The sequence below is a fragment of the Oryctolagus cuniculus genome, chromosome 20 (genome assembly GCF_964237555.1).
Source record: "Oryctolagus cuniculus chromosome 20, mOryCun1.1, whole genome shotgun sequence".
Lineage (NCBI taxonomy): Eukaryota > Metazoa > Chordata > Mammalia > Lagomorpha > Leporidae > Oryctolagus > Oryctolagus cuniculus.
In genome coordinates, this window is record NC_091451.1 from 34,176,595 (window position 1) to 34,203,342 (window position 26,748).

A 26,748-nucleotide genomic window follows, 5' to 3' on the forward strand; every position below is an offset into this window, starting at 1 on the left:
GTCATGTTCATTCTTTTACATTTTGTCTGTAGGCAGTTTTTGCATTGAAAGGCAGAGTTAAACAAGTTGTGACAAATTATATCACCTTGCAAAGCCTGAAGCTTTTACTGTCTGGCCCTTTACAGAAGAAGCTTGCTGATCTTTGATACATACAACGTCTCCAGCTTCCCCAAAAATTCTCCTCAATCCTTTGTGATCAGTCCCTTCCACCCAAATCCCTGGCAAACACTGATCTGATCTTTTGCCACTATATTTTTGCCTTTTCTAGAACATCATGTAAGTAGAATCAAACAGTTTGTATTCTTTTGAGCTAATTAGTATACTTTCAAGACTAATCCATGTTGTGGGTATTAGTATTTTCTTGCATTTTATTGCTGAGTAATATTCCATTTAATGAATCTACCACAATTTGTTTATCAGTTCACGAATTGTTGGAAATTTGGATTGTGCTTTTTTTTTAAGATTTATTTATTTGAAAGGCAGATTTACAGAGAGAGTGAGATTTTCCATCTGCTGGTTCATACCCCAAATGGCTGCAACAGTCAGAGCTAAACCAATCTGAAGCCAGGAGCCAAGTGCTTCGTTCAGGTCTCCCATGTGGGTGCACTTGGGCCATCTTCAATTGGTCTTCCCAGGCGCATCAACAGGGAGCTGGATCGAAAATGGAGCATCCGGGACTTGAACCAGCACCCATATGGGATGTTGCTATGCCACAGCATCTGCCCCATGAAATTTGAATTGTTTTAATTTGTTTTTGGCTGTTAAGGAATCAGCTACTGTAAATATTCATTTATAGTCTTTGAATTTGTGTGTACATTTCATTAGGTTAAATTTGTTTGCTAAGGAGTAGAACTAAAGTAATACAGTAAATGTATTTTAATTTATAAGAAACCATCAGACTGTTTTCCAGAGTGACTATACCATTTTGCATTTCCAGTCCTACCACATCCTCACCAACACTTGGAATTAGCAGCCAGTTTTAGTCACTGTAGTGGATGTGTACTTTGTATCTCTTCATAGTTTTAGTTTGCATTTCCCTGATAGCTAATAATGTTAAGCAGCTTTTCTCATTCTTATTTGACATCTGTATATCTTCTTTGATGAAATGCGTATTCAAATCTTTTGTGCAGTTAAAAACAGGTGGTTTTATCTCCTTAGTAATAAATTTTGGGTTATTTATATATTAAATACAAGTTCTGTATCAGGTATACTTTTTGCAGTATTTTCGTTTAAAGATTTATTTATTTATTTATTTGAGTTACACAGAGAGAGGAGAGGCAGAGAGAGAGAGGTCTTCCATCCACTGGTTCACTCCCCAGTTGGCCACAACGGCCGGAGCTGTGCCGATCTGAAGCCAGGAGCCAGGAGCTTCTTCTGGGTCTCCCATGCGGGTACAGTGGCCCAAGGACTTGGTCCATCTTCTACTGCTTTCCCAGGCCATAGCAGAGAGCTGGATAGGAAGTGGATTAGCTGGCGCCCATTTGGGATGACGGCCCTTCAGGCCAGGGTGTTAACCCGCTGCACCACAGTTTTGCAGTATTTTTTCCAGTCTGTGACTGGTCTTTTCATTTTCTTTTAAAATTTTTATTCTGGGGTAATTTTTAGACTTACTGGAAATTCAGAAATAATACACATATAAACCATTGTACAGTTATCAAAACCAGGAAATTGATTTTTTTTTTTTTTTTTTTTGACAGGCAGAGTGGACAGTGAGAGAGAGAGAGAGAAAGGTCTTCCTTTGCTGTTGGTTCACCCTCCAGTGGCTGCTGCGGCTGGCGCACCGCGCTGATCCAATGGCAGGAGCCAGGTACTTCTCCTGGTCTCCCATGCAGGTGCAGGGCCCAAGCACTTGGGCCATCCTCCACTGCACTCCCGGGCCAGCAGAGAGCTGGACTGGAAGAGGGGCAACTGGGACAGAATCCGGCACCCCGACTAGGACTAGAACCCGGTGTGCTGGTGCCGCAGGCAGAGGATTAGCCTATTGAGCCGTGGCGCCAGCCATAACCAATATATTTTTATCATGAATATTTAAAAATATTTATTTATTTGAAAGGGAAAGTTGGAGAAGGAAAGACTGAGAGATCTTCTGTCTACTGGTTCACTCTCCAAAGGGCCTCAGTGGCCCGGGTGGGCCGAGCCAAAACCAGGAGCGTTATCCAAGGCTAGCAGGGAGCTGACTCAGAAGTGAAGCAGCCAGGACCCCATGAACAGGTGCCCATGTGAGATGCCAGCACCACAGGCAACAGCTTAACCTGTTCACCCCAATGCTGGCTCCTGGATATTGTGTTTTTTAATCTCTAAAAATACAGTAAAAGTCAAAACAAGGGAATTCGAATTCTGAGACCTTTATGATTTCACTAATTGGTATTTGTTGTGATTTATAAAAAGAATATTTCTGAACAGCTAATTTGTCTCTTTCAGCTGCGGTAGACTGCTCAATTCCAGTAAGCATGACTGCAAGCATCAAATGTAAGTAATTTTTTGACATATTGCCTTTTAAAAATTATGGTAAAATATACATAGCATAAAACTTGCCTTTTAGCCATTTTAAAGTGTTCAGTGTCGTTAAGTATTACAGTATAGCCATCACCATCATCTACCTTCAGCACTGTCTTCATCTTGTGAAAATGAAATTCTGTGTCCATTAAACAGTAACTGCCTTCCCCCAGGCCCTGCAAACCATTGTTCTACTTCCTATTTTTGGGAGTTTGACCCTTCTCACCTTTCTACTTTGTTTTACTAGTTCACATACCTCAAATAAATGGAACTATATAGTATTTGTTCTTTTATGACTGGCATAATGTTCTCAAGGGTCATCTGTGTTTGGCTGCTGTGAATAGTGCTGCCATGGGCATGAATATACAAATATGTCTTCAAGACCCTGCTTTCAGATATTTGGTATATGTACCCAGAAGCAGAAAATCTGGGTCATGTGATAATTTCTGATTTAATTTTTGAGAAACCATCACAATATTTCCCTTAGTAGCTATGCCATGTAACATTCATATTAATGCATGAGAATTACAGTTTTCCTGCATCCTCTCCAAAACTTGTTTTTTCCTGTTTTTTTTTTTATGGTAGCCATCCTAAAAGGTCTTAACATACTGACTTTTGAGAAAGTGTTTCTAACATTTTAAAATTACAGATAAATAAAAGAAGTTTGTATTGTGTTTCTAAGTTTAGAAACTTAGAACTAAGCTTAAGCTTTACCTTTGAATTGCTATATGATTGCTCTGTGACTTTGGAAAAAGTATTTTCACTTCTGGATTTCACTTATCTTATATATGAAAATCTGGAGAATACTAAAACACTTTCCAAGCAGAAGAATCAGTGAGCTTGAAGACAGGTCATGAAATTATCCAGGCAGAGGAGAAGAAAGATTGAAAAAGAATAGAGAAAGCCTATGGGCTTTATGGAACACCACTTAGTGAATCCTGTACATTGTGACAGTTCTAGAAGGAAGAGAGGGAAAAAGGGAGCAAAATCTTATTTAAAGAACTAATAATGAAAAACTTACCATCGGAGGAAGGAAAATGACATCCAGAATCAGGAAGCCCAGGGCTGGCGTTGTGGCGTAGCAAGTTAAGTCTCCACCTGCAGTGCCAGCACCATAAATGGGCACTGGTTCGTGTCCTCGCTGTTCCACTTTCAATCCAGCTCCCTGCTAATACTCCTGGGAATGCAGCAGAAGATGGCCTGAGTACCTGGGTCCCTGCCACCCATGTGGGAGACTTGGATGAAGTTCCTGGCCCCAGGACTGACCCAGCCCTGGCTGTTGCAGCAATTTGAGGAGTGAACCAGCAGATAGAAGATCTTTCTCTGTCTCTCCCTAACTCTGCCTATCAAAATAATTAATTAATTAAAAAAATCAAGAAGCTGAAATAACCCCAAATGATTTAAACCTGAAGAGGTGAAAAGTCTAAGACAGGGACTGCTAGCATTTGGCACAGTAGTTAAGTTGGCTATTTAGGATACTTGTGTCCCATATCTGAGTGCCTGGTTCAAGTCCTGGCTATTCTGCTTCCAGTACAGCTTCAGCTAACATGCATGCTGAAAGGCAGCAGATGATGGCTCTGGTATGGAGTCCCTGTCTCCTGTGTGGGAGGCTGGATTGAGTTCCAAACTCTTGGCTTTGGCCTGGCCAAACACTGTTATGGGCATTTAGGGAGTAAACCAGCAGAAGGAAGTTATCTGTGTGTATGTGAGTGTATTCAAGCGTGTGTGTACCTGTCTCTCCACCCCTGCCCGACCCTTTCTGCCTTTCATACAAAATGAAAGTAAATTTTAAAGAGGGAATTTTGAATGTAGAAAAAGCAACTCATCATATATAAGGGAATTCTCCTCATAAAACTATTAGCTAATTTCTTGAAGCTAGGAGAGCTTTCCTTTTTCTTTCCTTCCTTCCTTTTGTTATTTGAGAGGGAAAGAGACAAAGAGCTTCCATCTACTAGTTTATTCCTCAGGTGCCCGCAACAGCCAACGGAAACAAAGAGAGCGCCAGTCTGTTGGTTCACTCACCAATACGCACAAGGACCTGGCCCAGGTGGGGCTGGAACCAGAAGCTGGCTATGCCACATGGGTAGCAGGAACCCAATTACTTGAACCATCGCTGCTGACTCCCAGGGTCCACATTGACAAAAAGCTGCAGTCAGGAGCCAGAGCCAAGAATCAAACTCAAGACACTCTGATGTGTAACATGGGCATTTCAACCACTCAGCTAAATGCCATCTACAGTATTTTCCAAGTATTTGAAAAAGAAAAACTGCCAACCAAAAATAGCATGGCCTATAAAACTATTCTTTAAAATGAAAGACATACGAAATCTTTCCCAAACTAATAAAAACTGTAGGAGTCTATCACCACTAGACCTACCTTAAGATTGGGTGTAGGGGCTGGCACTGTGACTCAGCAGGTTCAAGCCATGGCCTGTGGCAACGACATCCCATAGAGGCACCAGTCGCTCCACTTCCAATCCAGCTCCCTGCTAAAATGCCTGGGAAAGCAGAAAATGGCCCAAGTCCTTGGGCCCCTGCACCCACATGGAAGACCTGGAGGAAGCTCCTGGCTCCTGGCTTCAGATCGCCCAAGCTCTGACCATTTTGGGAGTGAACTAGTAGATGAAAGATTCTCTCCCTCTTACCCCTCCTCCTCCTCCCTCTCCCTCCCCCTCCTTCCCCCCCCCCTTCTAACTCTGCCTTTCAAATAAATAAATAAATAAATATTTTTTAAAAAGAATATTAGGAACAAAACATGTTGAATGGCACTGTGAAAGCAAAACCTTCACTGGAAAAGGTAAATATGTAGACACATACAAAATAATTATAAAAATATAATAAAAGACTTTGTCATGCTTCTCAATGTACACAATTTAAAGCTTTTTTAAAAGATATTTATTTATTTATTTGAAAGGCAGAGTTACAGAGAGAGGGAGAGAGATTTTTTCATCCTCTGATTCTTCCCTTAATGGTCATATAGCCAGAACTGGGCCAGCCTGAAGCCAGGAGCCAAGAAGCTTTATCCAGGTCTCCCACTTGGGCACAGGGGCCCAAACACTTGGGTCCTCCTCTGCTGCTTTCCCAGGCACACTAGCAGGAAGCTGGATTGGAAGTGGAGCAGCCAGGACTCGAACTGGCACCCAGATGGGATGCCATCACTGCAGGCCATGGCTTTAACCCGCTGAACCACAACACTGGTTCCAATTTAAAATTTGTAAATTCTGGAATTTTCCATTTAATGTGTTCTAATTATGGTTGACTAACTCAAACTGCAGAAAATGGAAATATGGATGAGGGGACACTACTGAATACTGTTATAATTGTGCTGTTTTATTATAGTTACGGTTGCTAATCTCTTGCTGTGCCTAGTTTATAATTTAAACTTCACAAGTTTGTATGTAAATAAAAAATCATTATATGTATGATTGGTGTCAGGCATACAGTTGGGAGACGGGGGGAGAATTGTAACATATTCCCCACAGATACGGGGCAAGTGCTATGTTATGTTTTATTTTTTAGAGAATATCAAGTACCATTTCACGTTCCCACTTCTGGCTGTATTAGCATCTCAGTTTCTCTTTGTCTTTGCTACTCTGTTTTTGATAATAGTAATTCTAGTGAAACTGAAGTATCTCATGGTTTTAATTTGTGCCTTCTTTATACTAATGATGGTAGAGCATTTTTTTCATATGCATGGTTTTTAAATTTTTGTCTTATTTATAAGTTATTTTTATATTATGGGTACAAGTCCTTTATTAGATGCATATTTACACATGTTTTCTCCCATCTGTTACTTTTTATTTTCTTACAGGTATGCCTTTTGAAAAAGTGGAAAGGTTTTTAATTTTGCTTGTCTAAGGGTTTTATAGTTTTAGCTTTACATTTAGGAGGATGTCCCAAGTGCTTGGGCCCCTGCACCCACATGGGAGACCAGGAGGAAGCACCTGGCTCCCGGCTTCGGATTGGCGCAGTGCACCAGCCGTAGTGGCCATTTGGGGGGTGAACCAATGGAAAGGAAGATCTTTCTCTCTCTCTCTCTCTCTCTTGCTCTCTCGCTCTCTAGCTCTGCCTGTCAAATAAAAAAATATATATATGGTTAACCATTTCTAACCTTCATGTCTATGAATATTTGCTAGGAATTACTTTATTTTTAAAAAAAATTTTTTTATTTATTTCAAAAAGAGACAGAGACAAGGATAGAGATCTTTGATCCCTGGCTCACAAGTGCTAGCAACAGCCACAACTATGCCAGGCCAAAGCCCAGAGCCCAGAACTACCTGAGCCATCATCTGCTGCCTCCCAGGGTGCACATTGGCAGGAAGCTGGGATTGAAAGCAGAACTGGGATTCAAACCCGGGCATTCTAATATAGGATGTGGACATCCCAGTGGCATCTGAACCACACTGCACCAAACACCCACCCCCAGAATTCTTTCTTAAGCCCATGGATCTGGCCAGATTGTCACATCTTTCATTTGTGCTTTTTAAGTAGGTAATCTATGTAGAGTCTATAAATTAAATTGTCCTAGCATTTCTTTATACAGAAAAATGTGTGGATTTTAATTTTTTACCTTTAATTTTTATTATATGTAAAATTTTTACTTTTATTATAAATAAAATATTTATTTTTGTATCATAGCACAAATATTTTAGCAAGAAAAAATGTTCTACTTATTGAACAAAACCAAATTAGTTTTTCTGTTTTGTTCCATATTTTAATAGATTTGTTTTCCACCTTAGATGCAGACCAACAACGAAGAGAGAAACTCAAAAAAGATTTAACAAGATGTGAAAAAGAATTCAAATTAACTAAAAAGGCGATGCAGGCCAATTCTAAAAATAATTCCAAGTCATTCCTTAATACCATACGAAAGGTAAGGTGATATTTTTACTTTTTTAAAAGCAAATATTTCTAAGGTACTTCTTTAGTATTGCAACTTGATTTTGTGGTAACATGCTTACTGTAGGTTAGAATCAGTAAACTTTTCCTATAAAGATCCAGATACTTAGTATTTTAGATTTTCAGGCCATATAATCTGTTAAAACTGTTCTACCATTGGAAAGCAGCCATAAACAGCAAGTCAATGAATAAGCATGGCTGTGTTCCACCACAGCTTTACTAACTGAACAAAGACAATGGACCAGATTTGGCCTGCACACTGTAGTTTGCTGGCTCTGGCTATAGATTTTTTTCTGATACCCTCTAACATTTAGTGAAATAGATTTGATTTACGAATAGATTTTTTTTTTTTGCTTTCTCATGAGTGAATGTTAATTTTATTTGATACTTTTTTATCTCTTTGAATATTCATACACTATATGTAATCTGTTAATGCAGTGAATTATAACACTTTCTAATGTTAAACGAACTAAGCATCCCTGGTATAAGCAGAACGTGGTCATGATGCATTTACCTTTTCTTTTTTCTTAAGATTTTATTTATTTATTTGAAGGGCAGAGTCACAGACAGAGGCAGAGACAGAGAGGTCTTCCATCCACTGACTTACTCTCCAGATGGCTGCAACGGCCGGTGCTAGGCAAATCCAGAGCCAGGAGCTTCCTCCGGGTCTCCCATGTGGGTGCAGGGATCCAAGCACTTGGGCCATCTTCCACTGCTTTCCCAGGCCATAAGGAGAGAACTGGATTGGAAGAGGAACAACCAGGACACAAACCAGCTCCCACATAGGATACTAGTGCCGCAGGCGGAGGCTTAGCCTCCAACAGCACAGTGCCAGCCCCGGCATTTACCTTTTCTACACATTGCTGGATTCAGTTGCTAATATTTTGTTTAGGATTTTGACACCTAAATGTGATTGACACTGGCATGTCATTTTTTTTTCTACTCTCTATATCTGGTTGTGCTAATGTCATAAAAAAATTAAACTGTTTCCTCTTTTTGTATTCTAAACTATTTTATGTAAATATAGAATTCTTTGTTCCTTGGATTTGATGGAAATCAATGTTAAAATTTTTAATTTTGGGGGCCAGCGCTGTGGCATAGCGGGTAAAGCCACCACCTGCAGTGCCGGCATCCCATATGGGCACCGGTTCAAGTCCCGGCTACTCCACTTCCAGTCCAGCTCTCTGCTGTGGACTGGGAAAGCAGTGGAAGATGGCCCAAGTCCTTGGGCCCCTGCACCCTCATGGAAGACCCAGAGGAAGCTCCTGGCTCCTGGCTTCGGATTGGCATAGCTCCAGCTATTACAGCCAACTGGGGAGTGAACCAGCGGATGGAAGACCTCTCTCTCTGCCTCTCTTCTCTCTCTGTGTGACTCCAACTTTCAAATAAATAAATAAATCTTTAAAAAAATTTTTTAAATAAAATTTTGAAAACTACAACATCTACAAAAATACAATTATATAATGAACCTGCATGTTCTGAACACCCAGGTGCAATAGTGGACAGTCTTATTTGTTCTTAATCTTCACTCTCCCATCCAAGATTATTTTGATAAGAATTCCAGACACTGGGGCTGGTGCCGTGGCGCACTAGGTTAATCCTCCGCCTGCGGGTCCGGCATCCCATATGAGTGCTGGTTCTAGTCCCGGTTGCTCCTCTTCCAGTCCAGCTCTCTGCTGTGGCCTGGGAGGGCAGTGGAGGATGGCCCAAGTGCTTGGGCCCCTGCACCCCATGGGAGACTAGGAGGAAGCACCTGGATCCTGGCTTCGGATCGTTGCAGCTCTGGCCATTGCAGCCACTTGGGGAGTGAACCAACAAAAGGAAAACCTTTCTCTGTCTCTCTCTCACTCACTCACTATCTGTAACTCTACCTGTCCAATAAATTTTTTAAAAAATTCCAGATACTACAGTATAATTTTGTTCATAAATGTCAGTATGCATCGTAAGGGTCGGCATTTGGCACAGCAGTAAGACTCAGCTTGGACCACATTCCATATCAGAGTGCCTGGGTTTGAGTCCCAGCTCTGCTTCCGATTCTGGCATACCACCGTGCATGCCCAGAGAAGCAGCAGGTGGCGGCTGAGTTAGTTGGATCCCTGCCACCAATGTGGGAGATGGGAATGGAGTTCTGGGTTCATGGCTTTGGCCTGGCTCAGCCCTTGAGAAATGAACTAGAGGATGGAGGAGCTCTCTTGCTGTCTCTTTCTCTCCATCTCTCTGCCTTTCAAATAAATGAAAACTTTAATAACCACAATATGGGGGGCCAGCGTTGTGGCACAGCATGTTAAGCCACTACTTGCGATGCCAGCATTCCATATTGCTACACTGGTTCGACTCCCAGTTGCTCTGTGTCTGACCCAGCTGCCTGCTATTGTACTTGAGAGAGCAACAATAATGGCCCAAGCGCTTGAGCCTCTACCACCCATGTGGGAGACTTAGATGTAATTCCAGGGCCGGCGCCATGGCTCACTTGGCTAATCCTCCGCCTGTGGCCCTGGCATCCCATATGGGCACCAGATTCTAGTCCCGCTGCTCCTCTTCCAGTCCAGCTCTCTGCTGTGGCCCAGGAGGGCAGTGGAGGATGGCCCAAGTGCTTGGTCCCTGCACCCAGATGGGAGACCAGGAAGAAGCACCTGGCTTCTGGCTTCAGATCGGTGCAGCGCCAGCTATAGCGGCCATTTTAGGGGTGAACCAATGGAAGGAAGACCTTTCTCTCTGTCTCTTTCTTTCACTGTCTATAACTCTACTGTCAAAAAAAAAAAAAATGTAATTCCAGACTGCTGGCTTCAGCCTGGACCAGCCCCAGTGATGTGACCATTTGGGAAGTGAACCAGTAGACAGAAGATCTCGCTATCCCTTTACCTTTAAAAAAATCTAATTTAAAAAAATGCAATATTAATTATTATGCCTTAAAATTATCAATAATCTTAGATTGATTAATATCCAGTGTTCAGATTTCGCCCATTATCTCATAATTTTGTTGAGTTTGTTAGAAGTGTGATCTAAATAATTTCAATTAATTTCTAAGTTTCTTCATATCTATAACTTTTCCTCTCTTCTGCTTTTTTATCCCCCTGTAATTTATGTATTGGAAGAAAACTAAGTCATTTGTCTTGGCTTAAGATTTTTGTAGTCCGGCGCCATGGCTCACTAGGCTAATCCTCCGCCTTGCAGCACCAGCACACCGGGTTCTAGTCCCGGTCAGGGTGCCGGATTCTGTCCCGGTTGCCCCTCTTCCAGGCCAGCTCTCTGCTGTGGCCAGGGAGTGCAGTGGAGGATGGCCCAAGTGCTTGGGCCCTGCACCCGCATGGGAGACCAGGATAAGTACCCAGCTCCTGCCATCGGATCAGCGCGGTGCGCTGGCCACAGCGTGCCATTGGAGGGTGAACCAACGGCAAAAAGGAAGACCTTTCTCTCTGTCTCTGTCTCTCTCTCACTGTCCACTCTGCCTGTCAAAAAATAAAAAAAAAAAAAAAAAAAAAAAAACAAAACAATAAAAAGATTTTTGTAGACTAGGTAATACAAATTTAGCTTGCAAACTTACCTGGGAACATCATTTCAGATTCCACCCTTTTTTTTTCTTTAAAATTTATTTTATGGGGACAGCACTGTGGCACAGCAGGTTAAAGTCCCGGCCTGCAGTGCTGGCATCCCATAAAAGTGCTGGTTTGAGTTCCAGCTGCTCTACTTCTGATCCAGCTCTCTGCTATGGCCTGGGAAAAGAGTAGAGGATGGCCCAAGTCCTTGGGCTCCTGTACCCACGTGGGAGACCCGGAAGAAGCTCCTGGCTCCTGGCTTTGGATCAGCTCAGCTCTGGCCATTGCGGTTATTTGGGGAGTGAATCAGTGGATGGAAGACCTCTCTTTCTTGCTCTACCTCTCTCTGTAACTTTCAAATAAATAAATCTTTAAAAAAATTTATTTTATTATCTGAAAGGAGTCAGAGAGTGATAAGAGATTTATCTGCTGGTTTACCCCCGAAATGGCCACAACCCAGGCCAAAGTCAGAAGCCTGGAAGACCCATGTGTGACAGGGGTCACTTGAGCCGTCCTCTGCTGCCTTCCCTAGTACAGTAGCAGAGAGCTGCATCAGAAGTGGAGCAGCCGGGACTTGAACCACCCCTCTGATGTGGGATGTTGGAGTTGCGGGGGATTAACCTGCTGTGCCACCGTGCTTCATTTCAGCTTCTCAAATCCCAACAGTCCACTTCCACTCAGTGCCAAAGTTCAAGATGGGCAAGTTGCGTGACAAATCATCTAGTTAGGTAATAGCCCTTGAGAAGATCTCATATTCTCAAGCATGTTCTGTTAGATTTTCCCAGATCAAGCCTTAAAGAGCTTTGTTTTCTGCCCTTAACACCTATTATATAGTAAAAACTATTGCCTGTTTGGCTACAGTCACGTTGAGTGCATTGCTAACCAAGTACTAAATACTGTATTTTTTACTCTAGCTCTTTCCTTTGCAAGTGAAACTCTCATATTAATAGACAGGAGGAAATACCAAGGAAGAACATTTGTGCCACAATAGTGGATCTAGATTTTTTCCCTTGAGAAATGTGAGGGAGCTCAAGTTTTTACTTGGGAAATTATGTCATCATTCTGAAACTTTACATAAATTACACTGGCAGTGGACAGATTAATTTTGAGTTGATTGTAGTAATCTGGGACAGTAGAACGACATGTTTTAAGACAATAATTGAGCACAAGGAATACAGTTAAGAGATGCGTAGGGGGCCGGTGCTGTTGCATAGCAGGTAAAGCTGCCTCCCGCAGTGATTCGTGTGCCTGGGAAGATTTGTTACGCGCCAGACACCTTGCAGGAAGCATTCAGATTTTCTTTTGCTCAGCTTGTTCATCATCCTTGTTTTTTTTCTCATGAGCTTGTAGGTCACACATACTTGGCTAAACCCTAAATATTTTCACCTCAATTTCTTTTTTTTTAAAGATGTATTTTATTTATTTGAAAGACAAAGTTAGAGAGAGAGGTAGAGACAGAGAGAAAGAGAGGTCTTCCATCCACTGATTTCACTCCCCAGATGGCGCAACAGCTGGAGCTGTGCCAATCCGAAGCCAGGAGCTTCTTCCAGGTCTCCCTCGTGGGTGCAGGGGCCCAAGGACTTGGGCCATCTTCCACTGCTTTCTCAGGCCATAGCAGAGAGCTGGATCGGAAGAGGAGCAGCTGGGACTAGAACTGGCACCCATATGGGATGCCAGTGCTTCAGGCCAGGGCGTTAATGCACTGAGCCACGGCGCCAGCCCCTACCTCAAGTTCTGTAACTTCTCAGACTCTGCCTAATAAAAGTGCCTCATAGTTCTTTTTTTTTTAATTTTTAATTGTTTTTGATTTATGTATTTATTTCAAAGACAGGGTTACAGAGATAAAGAGGGAGAGGGAGAGATCTTCCATCCACTGGTTCACTCCCCAAATGGCTGCAGTGGCTGGAGCTGGACCGATCCAAAGCCAAGAACCAGGAGTTTGTTCTGGGTCTCCCAAGTGGGTGCAGGGGCCCAAGGACTTGGCCCATCTTCTACTGTGTTCCCAGGCAGAGAGCGGAATCGGAAGTGAAGCAGCTGGAACTCGAACCAGCGCCCATATGGGATGCCAGTGCTGCAGACTGGGACTATAATCTACTGTGCCACAGCGCCAGCCCCTATATCATAGTTTTGTGAACAATATACAAGTGTCCAAATAGGTTGAAATAACAGGCAAGAAAGACATTGTTGCTCAAAATCTGTATGGAAAATTTTAGGTAAAACTGAGATATACTTTTTTTTAAAGATTTTATTTATTTATTTGAAAGCTAGAAAAGAAGGAAAGACAGAGAGAAAGGTCTTCCATCCATTGGTTCACTTCCCAAATGGCCGCGATGGCTGGAACTGAGCCAATCTGAAGCCAGGCGCCACCTCTTCCAGGTCTCCCACACAGTTGCTGGAGCCCAAAGACTTGGGCCATCTTCTACTGCTTTCCCAGGCCATAGCAGAGAGCTGGATTGGAAGAGAAACAGCCAAGGCTAGAACTGGTGCCCATATGGGATGCCAGCGCCGCAGGCAGAGGACTAACCTACTGTGTCACAGTGGTAGCCCCCTACTCATATATCTTATTATACAAGTTTAAGGCCTCAAATATAGATATATGTTAATAATCATTTTTTGTTTCAGAAATGAAGATGATTGCTATTCACTTACATTTAAAATTCTATTTTAATGTTATAATTTAAATATTTGAGTAAAACTTTGAATAAAATGCTAACATGTTCAGGAATATATGTTAATATTGTAAACCCCTGAGACACCATTTTTTAACATATAATCTGAAGCTCTCCAGTTACATGAATTTGTAATACAGTTGGTAACTATCAAATCAAATGTTCTTAGCCTTCAGGGGAACCACAAAAAGATGTGTTTATAGAAAAAGTGAATGGATTTTCGTCGTTGGCAAAGTCACTAGTATCTTCTACAGAGGGACTACACCTGAGTCTACCTAAGTCTGACAATGACCTCGCAAGTGGCAGTGAGAAGAACTGCAGGTCCGCCCTGTCCTGCATGGACTACGCAGCCTCCGGGCCCCGCAAGTCCTGTTCTGGACCCTTACACGGCAGAAGGCCCAGGAGCTCATTTGCAAACTCCCACCGGTTTCAGTTAGTCATTTCAAAAGCACCTAGTGGGGATCTTTTGGATAAACATTCTGAACTCTTTTCTAACAAGCAGTTACCATTCACTCCACGCACTTTAAAAACAGAAGCAAAATCTTTCCTGTCGCAGTATCGATACTATATGCCTGCCAGAAGAAGAAAGGATTTTACAGATCAACAGGTAGAAGCTGAAACCCAGACTGAGTTTAGCAGGTATGGCACATCAACAACAACCAAGGGTAAATCCTTTAGGGAATTAAATGAAGAGAAGTAATACTCCTTGTTTTCTGTTGTAGACTTCGTGCGCCAGACTTAAGATTTGTTAGCTATTTTTTTTTTTGTTTAAGATTTATTTATTTATTTGAAAGGCAGACTTACAGAGAGATAGAGGCAGAGAGATAGAGAATCTTCCATCCACTGGTTCACTCCCCAAATGGCCACAATAGCCAGAGCTGTGCCAGTCCAAAGCCAGAAGTTTCCTCCGGTCTCCCACACGGGTGCAGGAGCCCAAGGACTTGGGCCATCTTCTACTGCTTTCCCAGGCCATAGCAGAAAGCAGGATCTGAAGTGGAACAGCCGGCGCTCGAACTGGTGCCCACATGGGATGCCAGCACTACAGGTGGCAGCTTTACTCACTACAACACAGCACAGCACCGGCCCATTGGAATGATATACATGTAACTTTTCTTTTTCCATATGTCATTAGAACTATCAGACTAATTGTTCAGAAAATCATTTACATGCTTTTAAATATACCTTCAGAGAATTTGAAACATTTGTGCAAATATGTATATTGATTCATGTATACGTGACAGAGTGAGCCTTACAGGGTAGGAGGGGGTAATCACCCTTTCTCCAACTACTCCATGTTCCCTTCCCTGCAGATATTCAGGCCAGTGTTTTATGGCAGTAACTGCCTGGGAATAATTTAGGCAATTGGGATAATTTTTTGAAATTATTTATAGTTGCTTCAGGAATGTTTCACATACTCTAGTATCTGGTACATGATGAATATTCAGTATGCCAGATGATTAAAGAAACAAATAATGTATTCAGGGTTAGCTGATTTGCAATTATTTTTCTAGTGTTACATAAATTTAACTGGTGCTGGTTTATAGTTATTTTATAAAATCAAGAACAATTTAAAACTAATATTCCTTTCTTTGGATATATATATATATGTATAGTATTATTAGATGAGTCTGTGTGTATTCAATTGAATAATTCAGGAATTGAGTCTATGATAGAACTTGACAAATGAGGGAGAAATGAGGAAAGCAATTATAGCATATCCTTTTATAATTTTATTTATGAATGTTTTAAAGGTAATCCCATGTTGTTTCTATAGTTTGTAACTGAAATCTAGCTGCTAATCAAGAAAGGAAAAAGCAGCATATGTAATCTAAACAATATCTCTTTCTTGGCTACATAATTAGAAATTACACATTTTTTGAGAATAGATGTGCTCATTCTGTTATGTTCAAGTCTTTTCTATAGAGTAGAGTTGTTACTGCTTTATATTTTGAAGAATAATAATTGCTTCTTTTAAAATGTTACAGCTTTCATTCTGGTTTTGAGACAGCTAAGACTAAGAACTTGACAAATTCAGAAGGAAACATACAGCAGGTAATTGAGATCTTTTTGTGTTGTCACATTGGAATTACTTTAACATAAGTAGAATATGTACAGCTATTTGGACTATGAAGGATAATCTCTTGGTGACACTTACTGCATGTGACACCCTGCTATACACAAGGCTTTCCTTTTTACAATGGTCATAGCAGTCCCTGAAATCCTGCCAAATCTATCAGTCATTTGTTATCATTGTCTTTGCTGGATGATTGGCTGGCTAGACAAATGGTTGGATAAATAAAATGCCTTAATTATTGTTTTCAAAGATGCATTCTTAAATTACTAAAGCTAGCAAAGATGTTACTTAAGTTTTTATGATTTTTTTTAAAGAATTGCTACTGGTTATTAAAATTACACATTTTACCAAAAAAAAGATTATGCATTTTACTAGAATTGGTGGATACCATACTCATGTTTGGACTTTGCTTTTTTAGCCACAAAGCTGTTTATATTTTGAATGCTTAGCAATCATTGATTTTAAAATATTACAGTTTTAAGTCTGGATTTGAGACAGACTCATTTTTATTTTTTGGAATATCAGTTATGTACTTGTATCCTAACTTAAATTTATTGCTTATAAAAATGGTTTGCCGGCCGGCACCGCGGCTCAATAGGTTAATCCTCTGCCTGCGGCACTGGCACACCGGGTTCTAGTCCCAGTTGGGGCGCTGGATTCTGTCCCGGTTGTTCCTCTTCCAGGCCAGCTCTCTGCTGTGGCCCGGGAGTGCAGTGGAGGATGGCCCAAGTCCTTGGGCCCTGCACCCCATGGGAGACCAGGAGAAGCACCTGGCTCCTGGCTTCAGATCAGCGCAGTGCGCTGGCCACAGCGCGCCGCCGCCGCAGCAGCCATTGGAGGGTGAACCAATGGTAAAGGAAGACCTTTCTCTCTGTCTCTCTCTCACTGTCCACTCTGCCTGTCAAAAAAATAAAATAAAATAAATAAAAAATTTTTTAAAAAAAGTTTTGCCCAGGGGAAGGCATTTGGTCTAATGATTAAGATGCCAGTTAGGATGCCTGTTTCCCACATCAGAGTACCTGGGTTCAATTCCTGGCTCCAGCTCTTGACTCCAGCTTCTTACTAATGTGCAACCTGGGAAGCCATGGTGATGGCTCAAGTAAATGTGTTCCAGCTAGTCACAACAGAAACCTGTATTGAGTTCCTGACTCCCAGCTTTGACCAGGCCCAACCCCAACTTTTGCAGGCATTTGGTTAGAGAATCAGCAAATGAGATTATTGATCTAATCTGCCTCTCTGTTTCTCTGCCTTTCAAATAAATTAAGTAAATAATTTTTTAAATAGTAAGCTGCTAATATTGTTCATGCTGCCAGTGCTATCACTGCTTCTACATATTTAACATGTCAGCATTTAAAAGACATGGGCTGTAAACAGATTATTAAATTTCTTGAAATGTTTGTACTTGAAAATGGAAGTAGAAATGGGAATTCTTGTCAATACTGCATTTATAAAAGCAGATAGTGAAGCATGCTGAACGGTTTTGTTAAGTCCTAAGCTTGAATGTCACAGGGGAACCAGTACTAGAATTTCCCAAACTGTAAATGTGTTCACATCTTAAATTCATGGGTGTGTTCTGCTAACTCACTAGTAAGCTGTTGGTTCAAACAACTTTTGCTGTATAAAGCTGAAGTGCTGGCATCACATGGTTTAACATTTGTAACGTTTAGCTACTCTTTAAACGTTTCTGATCCTTCCCCCTTTATATACTGTATTAGTTAAAGCATAAAACCAAACTTTTTGAAGTGTTAAAAAAATCCTTCACCCAAATAATTAACTTCAGGAATTTTGTCAGTTGCCTTATATAATGATGAATAGATCCAGTAAGCACATCTATAATAATACAAAGTAAACTATAATTTTATTGTGAAATTTTCATAGGTGGAAAATTAAAGTGAATATTTATTCTGTCCAAAAAATAAAAGACATGGGCAAAGGGGTTGGCACCATGGCATAGTAAGCTAAGCCTCTGCCTACGGCGCCAGCATCCCATGTGGATACCAGTTCATGTTCCAGCTACTCCTCTTCCAATCCAGCTCTATGCTTATGGCCCGGGTGTCCCAGGTACTTGGGGCCCTGCACCCATTAGGGAGACCTGGAGGAAGCTCCTGGCTTCAGATTGGCCCAAATGTGGCCATCTGGGGAGCAAGCCAGCAGATGGAAGACCTTTCTTTCTGTCTCTCCCTCTCTATGTCTATAACTCTACTTCTCAAATAAATTGTTTAAAAATAGAGAGACATGGGCTATTTGAATTTCTGAATGATGGGAATTTTTTCCCCAAACTTACTTAAAACTTGCAAATTTGTTTCATTTTCTTTTGATGTGTTTATTTATAATGTGTTTAAGATGTTGTTCATTAAAGTCCAAGAAATATGTTGCTTTATCTTTAAATAAGTTTAAGAAAAAAGTGCTGATTAGATAAACATTACTCTAAAATGTTCTGTTGTGTCAATCACTTTTATCTACTGCATGTTTCTATTCACTCTTCTTGAATTTTGCTATATTTGTTTTATTTCTACTTTCATAATGTACTTTTTTAAGCAATATAAAGATTTTTTTCCCTTTTATTATAAATTCCAGGCATCTAGTTGTTTGACATGTGATACCACACGGGAAAAAAGTCCTGTGCCTCTAAAAGGGCCTGGCAGAACGTGGGATGTGATGAAAGGTGATGCTGTCCAGCATTCCTCACCCAGGTAGGCAGGTTACAGTCTTTCCTGTGTACCAGACAAGTGGGATTTGCAGCATAAGTACAATTTCTAATACCTGCTCTAATCTATTTTGGCTTACACATTGCAATGGCAGTATTAGTTTTACTAAGAAAATTTTACAAAGTTAGGTTGCTCGGTGTAGTTTTAAAGAAATTTTCTAATTTATTAATAAAGGAAAAAGTCATACTGGCTTGCTTTATTTGTCATCACTATTGATAGAAAAAGGATTTTACCCAGGACAAGTCCTCTGGCAGTGTTAACAAGTTTATATGGCTCTAATAGTACCAAAGAACCTTACTATTTGTAATTTTGAATATTTGCCCTATGCTAGTGCTTTATCTACCCCATGCTATATGGAGGCACTCTGAAAAAAATTATTCCTGTTTCATAATTATAGAATACTGTGCCTAAGCAAGAATGATAGGCTAGCAGTTGGTAGAGCACCAAAAGTTGCCTTTAGTAGTTTTAGCTATCCAAATGCATTTCCAGTGGTAGAGACTAGATGTGAGATGAAGGAGATAGAAGAAAGAATAAAAAGGGCAAGAATGAGCTGTTCTGTACCAAAAGAGAAGGAAAGTATATTCAGTACCCTCATTTGCTAGGGAGATCACTGTTAACCTCCCTGTCCTTGAAATCCATGGTGTTTGGGCCAGCGCTATGGCATAGCAGGTAAAGCTGCCACCTGCAGTGCTGGCATCCCATATGGGCACCGGTTCAAGTCCCTGCTGCTACACTTCTGATCCAGCTTCCTATTAATGTGCCTGGCAAAGCAGCAGAAGATGGCCCAAGTACTTAGGCCCCTACACCCATGTGGGAGACCTGGAAGAAACTCCTGGCTTCAAATCGGCCCAGCCCCAGCTGTTGCAGCCTTTGGGGAGTGAACCATCAGATGAAAGATCTCTTTCTCCCCCACCCCATCCCACCCCCCGCCGCTTCTCTCACTGTAACTCTGACTTTAAATAAATTAATTTTTTAAAAAATCCATGGTATTGGCCGGCGCCGCAGCTCACTAGGCTAATCCTCCACCTTGCGGCGCCAGCACACCGGGTTCTAGTCCCGGTCGGGGCGCCGGATTCTGTCCTGGTTGCCCCTCTTCCAGGCCAGCTCTCTGCTGTGGCCCGGGAGTGCAGTGGAGGATGGCCCAAGTGCTTGGGCCCTGCACCCGCATGGGAGACCAGGATAAGTACCTGGCTCCTGCCATCGGATCAGCGCGGTGCACCGGCTGCAGTGCGCCGGCTGCGGCGGCCACTGGAGGGTGAACCAACGGCAAAGGAAGACCTTTCTCACTGTCTCTCTCTCACCGTCCATTCTACCTGTCAAAAAATTAAAAAAAAAAAAAATCCATGGTATTTATTTAGCACCTGTAACTAGTATTGATGTGCTCCTCTTAAACAAGATTGTGTTGCATATAAAAAAAAAAAAACCCAAAGAAAGGAGTATTTATCTTTTCTAGTAGTTTCTATCTAGAAGTAAAGTAAAATATTATCATTGAGTACATTTGGAGAAAAAATGTAGCAGTACTTGATGGTGACATAACTGAACTAATGACCAAATTTATCTAATGACAGCTTAAGAAAAATTTCCATAGGAAAAATATGTTTCCAGCTTTATTTTTATGTCAGTCTTAGTCAGATTGTCACTATACTAGGAAAGTGCCATGGTACAGAAAAGGATTGTGAAATTGTAACTAGAAGACTAATTTAAAAATCAACCTTTGCTACTTACTAACAGTAACTTTGGCAAGTTATTTTCCTCTTTGACCCTGGTTAAACTGATTAGTAAATGGGAAGATACTACCTATTGTATTTGTTTAGATTAAATTAGATCATGGATATAAAAGTGCCTTAAAATTCTGAAACATATTAATGGAATATAATATTACTGAACACTTACTGTTATTTTTGCTCTTTTTTTTTTTGCTTAAATATTTTAACATTCCCTTTCTAGGACTATTATGTCAATATTACTTGCAGCCTTCTTTTAAAGAGTAAAATCTACTGAGTAAGATCTTTTGACCTTCATTTTGTTGTGTGGGAATAAGAAATTAAGAATTACAGAAACCAGTATTAAATAAGTCAGTACTGAATATTGGTCTTTTACAACCAGCTTTGAGGTATTAATCCTGTAATACATGCTGAATCTGGAAAAATGATCAGAATTTTCTGGAATAATTATCTACTTTTTTAATAATTAGTACTCATAATTCTTGTTTTATAGGTAAAAGTAAGAGCTTTAGAGAAATGCAGACTTTTCATAACTCAGGATACTCTTTCTAGAGTTTTCTAACCTTACCAGTTTTTTACAGCTATTATACCTGTAGATTAAAATGTTGAATTGTTTTATTTTTTTTCAGGGAAAATAATCTATTTTGTAGAGTTTATTTATTCCCAGATTTGCTACTTTTAAGCAAGACTGTATGACTCAGTTTGAAAGTATAGCTTCTTACACATTTTATTCTTTTCTCTGACTTATTAACTCATCTCCCTTTTATTTGCTTATTCAGTAATTGAGTAGTTACTATTTTCATTTTCTATTAATTCACCCATTTCAGCTAATTAAAATCAAATTTACAGTTGTATCCTAATTTTCTTTAGCTACTAAAAATTATCTCAAAATGGTAGCATGTCTAAGTATTAAAAATTGCAACTGTATTTTCATTAATTTTCTTATTAGAATTTTTTCCCTCCCCTCCAAGTATTTAGAGGGAAAAAATTGCTTTCTACTCAGTAAATTTCTGAACCTTAAAACAAGATGCTGTTCTAAAAGCAGGGGAGGACTTCATCGCAAAGCTGTGAGTCACTAGACGACGCCCCTCCTCCTCCCCTGCGAGTGCTTTGCGAGGGTCTCAGCTGCTCTGTCAGGAGCCAGAGGAGAGGGAAGGTGCTCTTCAGGAGCCCTTCTTCCCAGTGGATTGCATTGGATTGCCTTCTTGCCCTTGGTTGCTCTTTTTTGTTTTCTTCAATTCAGCTAATTTTTACTACTAAGGATGTCACAGGCAACTATGAAATTTTACACTATTAGGTAATATTTTCTCATTTGTAGTAAGTATCCTTGTACAAGTTGAGAAGGCTGATATTACCCTTAATAATACAAGATAGAAGTACATTTGTAATAATAGAGATTTGTATTTCTAAATAGATATTTGTGTGGTCCTACAGCTTTCATAATAAGCAATAGTTTTTATGCTGTGTGTTGCCTTGCCTTTGCAGTGAGGAAGAATTGTTGTATCTGAGTTTCATTGAAGATGTGACAGATGAAATTTTGAAACTTGGTTTATTTTCAAACAGGTTAGATTTATTTATTTGTTTATTAAGATTTGTCTGTGTTGATTTGAAAGGCAGAGTGACAGGAGAGAGAGAGAGAATCTGTCTTCTGGTTAACTCCCCCAAATGCCTACAAAAGGCATGGCAAGGCCAGGCCAAAGTCAGAAGCCAGGAATCCCATTTGGGTCTCCCAGATGGGTGGCAGGAACCCAAATAGTTGAGCCATTATCTAGGCACATTAGCAGGAAGCTGTATAGGAAGTGTGGAATAGCCAGGACTCGAACCAGAATGAGATGTGGATGTTCCAAGCAGCTGCCTAACCTGCTATACCACAGCACCTGCCCCAGGTTAGGATATTTTTGGATTTTATTATGGCATTCAAGGCATACGTTAAATGTTCTTCATGCATTAATTTTTAAAGTTAATTTCCTCATATTAGGAAATGAAAAATTAAATGTTTGAGGTCATATTCTAATAATAGCAATTTGTAAAGAAATTCATACTCTAGGATGAGTTCACAGTTCAGGGAAATTATAGACAAGAATAGATTTTTTTTCTTAAATATTATTATATTTGTGAGTTAGCATTGTGGTCTAGCAGTGAAGGTGACAGGATGGCTACATCCCATATCAGAGTGTCTTTGTTCTTGTCCCCACTCTATTCCCAATTCCAGCTTCCTACTGATACACAGCCTGAGAAACAACAAGAAATGGCTCAAAAAGTTGGACCCTTGCCACTCACATGGGACACCTGGATTGAGTTCCTGGCGTCAGCCTCCAACCCAGGGCCATTGCTGGCATTTGAGGAATGAACCGACAGATGGGAGCTCTGTCTGACTCTCTCTCCCTCCCTCTCTCTCTGCCTCTTGAATAAATGAATGAATGGATGGATAAAAATAAAAGTGACTATCACTATATTTGGTTATAACAGCCTAGTAAAATAAATTTGTGCTTCTTGCAGATTTCCAAAATCCCATTTTACTATTTGAAATTCTCATGAGAATCAAAAGCAAGCATTTTTGTTACTATAATTAGACCTCATAAAATAAAAGCAAATTAAAAGCTAGGTTGGCACACTGAAAGCAAAATAGAAAGTTTGCAAAACCAATTTGGGTATTGCATATCTTGAGGAGACTTTGTGTCCTGAATCTAGCTTGAACATTTATGTCTCTAACATCCTGGGCACCAAGCTCCACTTCGTGTTACGTAGCATAGGCCCCATTATGTATATGCTTTCTTTCTCATAATAATATGCCAATTACAGACACTTCCAATGAATTATTTCTATCCCCTACATTGAGTTTTTTCTTTTAATTAAAGCAAACATTTTCATTATTGATATAAAAAGGCATATCAAAAGGACCTAAGTTTTCTGCCAATAATTATTTACATCTTTCATTTTAAAAAGTTGGTATAAAATGTTTGCATAAAGCAGTTGTTTAGCCCGGTACTAAGATGTCACCACTCGCATCAAAGTACCTGGGTTCCATTCTTGCTGCAGCTCTTGACTCCAAGCTTCCAGCTAATGCAGAACACAGATGTGGGAGGCTACCTGTGTGGAAGAGCTGGATTAAATTCCCAGCTTTCACTTCAGCCCCAGTCTAGCCCTAACCATTGCAGCAGATGAGACTGTCTGTCTATCTCTCTGTCTCTCTCTCTCTCTCCAGACCCCCATATCTGTCTCCCATCTCCTTCTATCTCTGTCTGTGCCTCTCAATTAAAAAAAATTGTTAAATATATTTGTATAACGGGTATAGGGTTTCACATTTGCGAGATGAAAAAGTTTTAGAGAGTTGCTTCACCACAATGTGAACACTATTGAACTGTATGCCTAAAAATGGGCAAGATGACAAATCTTGTTATTTTATTACCACAAAAAGATTTGCATATAAAATCATGTTTGTGCTTCAGTTTTTGCATTTTTCTGTTAAGATTATAAGTCTGTTTACTGTGAAATTATTATTTTAAAAGTAGAATACAGATTAATTGGGTTTTTTAAGAATTACTAAATAATTCAGAACTAAAACACTAATGTCAGTTCTCAGCTTCATTGATGGTAACAAAAAGTAATAAAAGAAATCAGTTGATTTTTGAGAAACCTATTGATGCATTAATGTAACAGAGAGATGAGCATGATAAAGTGGAAAGAATAAGTTCTCCAGAGAGCCAGCCACATCTGGGTTAAATTCTCTTAGTGGCTTGTGACCCTAGGGGAGAAGAATTATCATTTTACAGATGTAGTTTTCTAATATTTATTTGATTTTTACAATACCTTCCTCTCCTAACATTTGTCATGATTAGAGATGAGATGATTGCTATGTGTTTAACACAAATGCCTATAGCACCTAGTTGGACTTCGTGATAACTTGTGATTTATTATGTGATTTAACATCAGGGAAACTTTTCAATTCAAGAACCATTGTAAAGTATCTCTGTAAGAGGATTTTTTTTAGGGTTTTAAGGACATGCATATATGTGAAACAGACTGGGAAAGAAGATTTTGATATTTACATGTATGTGGAGAAGAAGCAGTGAGGGGTTAGAGGGAAAGAATCTTTGTGTCTCATTTAAAATATTTTCTTCAGGGCAGGTGTTTGATGCAGTGGTTAAGATACCAGTTGGGGTGCCCACATCCCCGTGTCAGAGTGCCTGTTCGAGTGCCGGCCCTGCTTGTGATCCGGCTCCCTGACACGCTTGGCAGGAGGCAGCCGATAATGGTCCCAGTGCTTGGGTCCCTGCCACCCATTTGGGAGACCTGCATTGACTTCCAGACTCCTGGCTCTTGCCTGGCCCATGCTTGGGGCATATGGGAAGTGAACCAGTAGGCAGAAAAGCTCTGTCTGTCTGTCTCCCTCAGTGTATATATGTAAACTTATCAGCCTTTAAAAATAATTAATTTTTAAAGATCATTTTATATTCAGAAACAAAGTAGCATGGAATCTCAGAAACGTTTGTCCTCTGTTATGTAACCTAAAGCAGCTGCATCATGGAAGCGACTAGCTTCCAAGTTGGAGAACTTGACCAGCAGGGAAGGATTAGTCTCCTGCTTGAGAGATGGAAAGATCGTTCTAAAAAGTATTTCCATCTTTTAGCAGTTTCAGTATTACACAGCTATTTTATATTTAATTGATCTTCTGATTTTTAGACATTAACATTTTCATTTTTCATTTGTAGGTTTTTAGAACGACTGTTTGAACAACATATAACACAAAATAAACATCATCTAGAGGAGGTTTGTCTTTCCTTAGAATTTCATTAGAAAAATTTCAGTATGGAAATGTTAAAATTATTTTTTATCCTCAATGAACCCATTAAAAGCAAGCACTTTTCTTTCCTTGAATGTTTTGTGGGGGTGGCATAAGGGGGAGAAAGGAAAGTATTAATTCTGAGATTTTCAGCACCACAGACAAAAGTAATCCCAATTATTAGCTTAATTAATGTAATCCTGTTTTCTTGATCCAAGGAAAAAATGCGTCAGCTGCTGCATGGCCTGAAGGTGGACTTGGGCTGCACATCCGGGGCAGACCCAGCACAGCTAAGTGAGGTCGGTGTGTCGGATCTGCTTGATTCTGAAAAGGCCCGGAGTTCTACACAAAGCGGATTGAAATGTGAAAATGAAGCCGCAGTAGAACAGGAGCGCCATGAGTACCAGCAGGCTTTGAATATGTTACTGTCTGCACCAAAGGAGGAGACTGCTGAGATATTCTCACCAACTGAATTTTTTATGCCCATCTATAAATCAAAGTATTCACCAGGGGTTATTATTCAGCAGGTGACTAAAGAAACGAATCTTGAACCTTCAGCCTGTGATGACAGCAATCCAAGTGTTTCAGACAGTTTAACAGACCAGGAAACCTCTGTGAATGTCATTGAAGATGATAGTGACACTGAAAAGCTCGAAACTTTAGAAGACTTCAGTTGTCTTAACACATCATTCTCCGAATCGGTTCAGTTCTCCAGTGTCAGAGATGACAATAATCATGACAAGGAAGTACCAACTTTTAAAATCATGGAAATGAGCGTTGAGGACTGCCCTGCAGATGTTTGATCGTCATTAATAAATATCTCAAATGGCCAGTAACCCAATACTACTTTCCTTCTGCTTTTTCATATATATATATATATATATACACACATACATACATACACACATATACATATACATATATATATATGATTTCTGTTTTAAGGTTCTACAGTGCATAAGCCATAAACTTAACGGGTTAAAACATGCGTTTATTATTTACTACACAGTTTCTTTGAATTAGGACGCTTTACTCTGTACCTCACATGGCTACAGTCAAGGTACGATCAGGGCTGTGGTTTGACTGGGTGAGAGTCTGCTTTTCCCAAATGTTTCAGATTGTTGGGAGAATTCACCCTGCAGCTATAGATGTAAGGACTTTATTTTCTTGCTGAGCAGTGGCTAGAGGATACCCACCGTTCTCTGTCACTTGGCCCTCTTAGGCTGCTTACACCCTGACTGCTACCAGGAGAATCAGAGAAACATTGCTGGTAAGATAGTCTTATATAACTTAATGTAATTATGGGAGGGACTTTCCATCATTTTTGCCATGTGTGGTTAGTAGCAAGTCATGGGTCTCACCCACACTTAAGGGGTGGGCGTGTTACACAAAGGTGTGCTTCTCAGAATCATGAGGGTAACCTAAGGATCTTTTAGCACAAGTTCTCAAGTTGCCTTTTAGGAGCATGTATTTTATCTAAAAGTGGTTTTACAGGCAATGGTGCTTTGCAGTATCATTTCTTTGTTTTTACTCACTTTCCTGTGGTCTCTAAAGCCGTAAGGACCCTTCTGGTTCCCAGTGAGCTAGGGCAGCATGTCAGGTACCTGAAGTATTCCCTCTTGTGAATACAAACATTCTGTCAGGCCTGTCCGACATATCTCCCCTTACCCTTGTAGTTCACGAATGGGATGCTATTAAGAAATGTCTCAGAAGATTCATCTCTAATTATGTCTTTTATACAGTTGAATATCTGAGGGCCTGTTATATACAAAGCTTCATGCCTAGCCACTGTCAAGGGTAAGATGAAACAAAATAATGATAACCTAAGAATTCTAGAAATTTAGCAATGGCCTCTGTAGC

At 40.3% G+C, this 26,748-nt stretch overlaps 1 protein-coding gene across 13 annotated transcripts in view; it reads left to right on the forward strand.

The window, feature by feature from the left end:
- Positions 1-25,729, forward strand: part of SPATA7 (spermatogenesis associated 7) — a 40,454-nt gene extending 14,725 nt beyond the window's left edge. For 4 of the 13 annotated variants that reach the window (XM_017349468.3, XM_070065483.1, XM_017349472.3 and 1 more), the window contains 8 exons: positions 2,422-2,469; positions 7,235-7,368; positions 13,769-14,238; positions 15,585-15,651; positions 18,251-18,366; positions 21,591-21,668; positions 24,818-24,875; positions 25,107-25,729. In XM_017349468.3, the coding sequence (XP_017204957.3) occupies positions 2,422-2,469; positions 7,235-7,368; positions 13,769-14,238; positions 15,585-15,651; positions 18,251-18,366; positions 21,591-21,668; positions 24,818-24,875; positions 25,107-25,691 (1,556 nt within the window). In that variant the 3' untranslated portion in view covers positions 25,692-25,729. Of the gene's footprint in view, positions 1-32; positions 277-1,697; positions 1,808-2,421; positions 2,470-7,234; positions 7,369-13,768; positions 14,239-15,584; positions 15,652-18,250; positions 18,367-21,590; positions 21,669-24,817; positions 24,876-25,106 lie in introns of all 13 variants that reach the window. The other 9 variants (XM_070065488.1, XM_070065484.1, XM_070065487.1 and 6 more) reach the window with 6 other exon arrangements.
- The last annotated feature ends 1,019 nt before the right edge of the window (positions 25,730-26,748 follow it).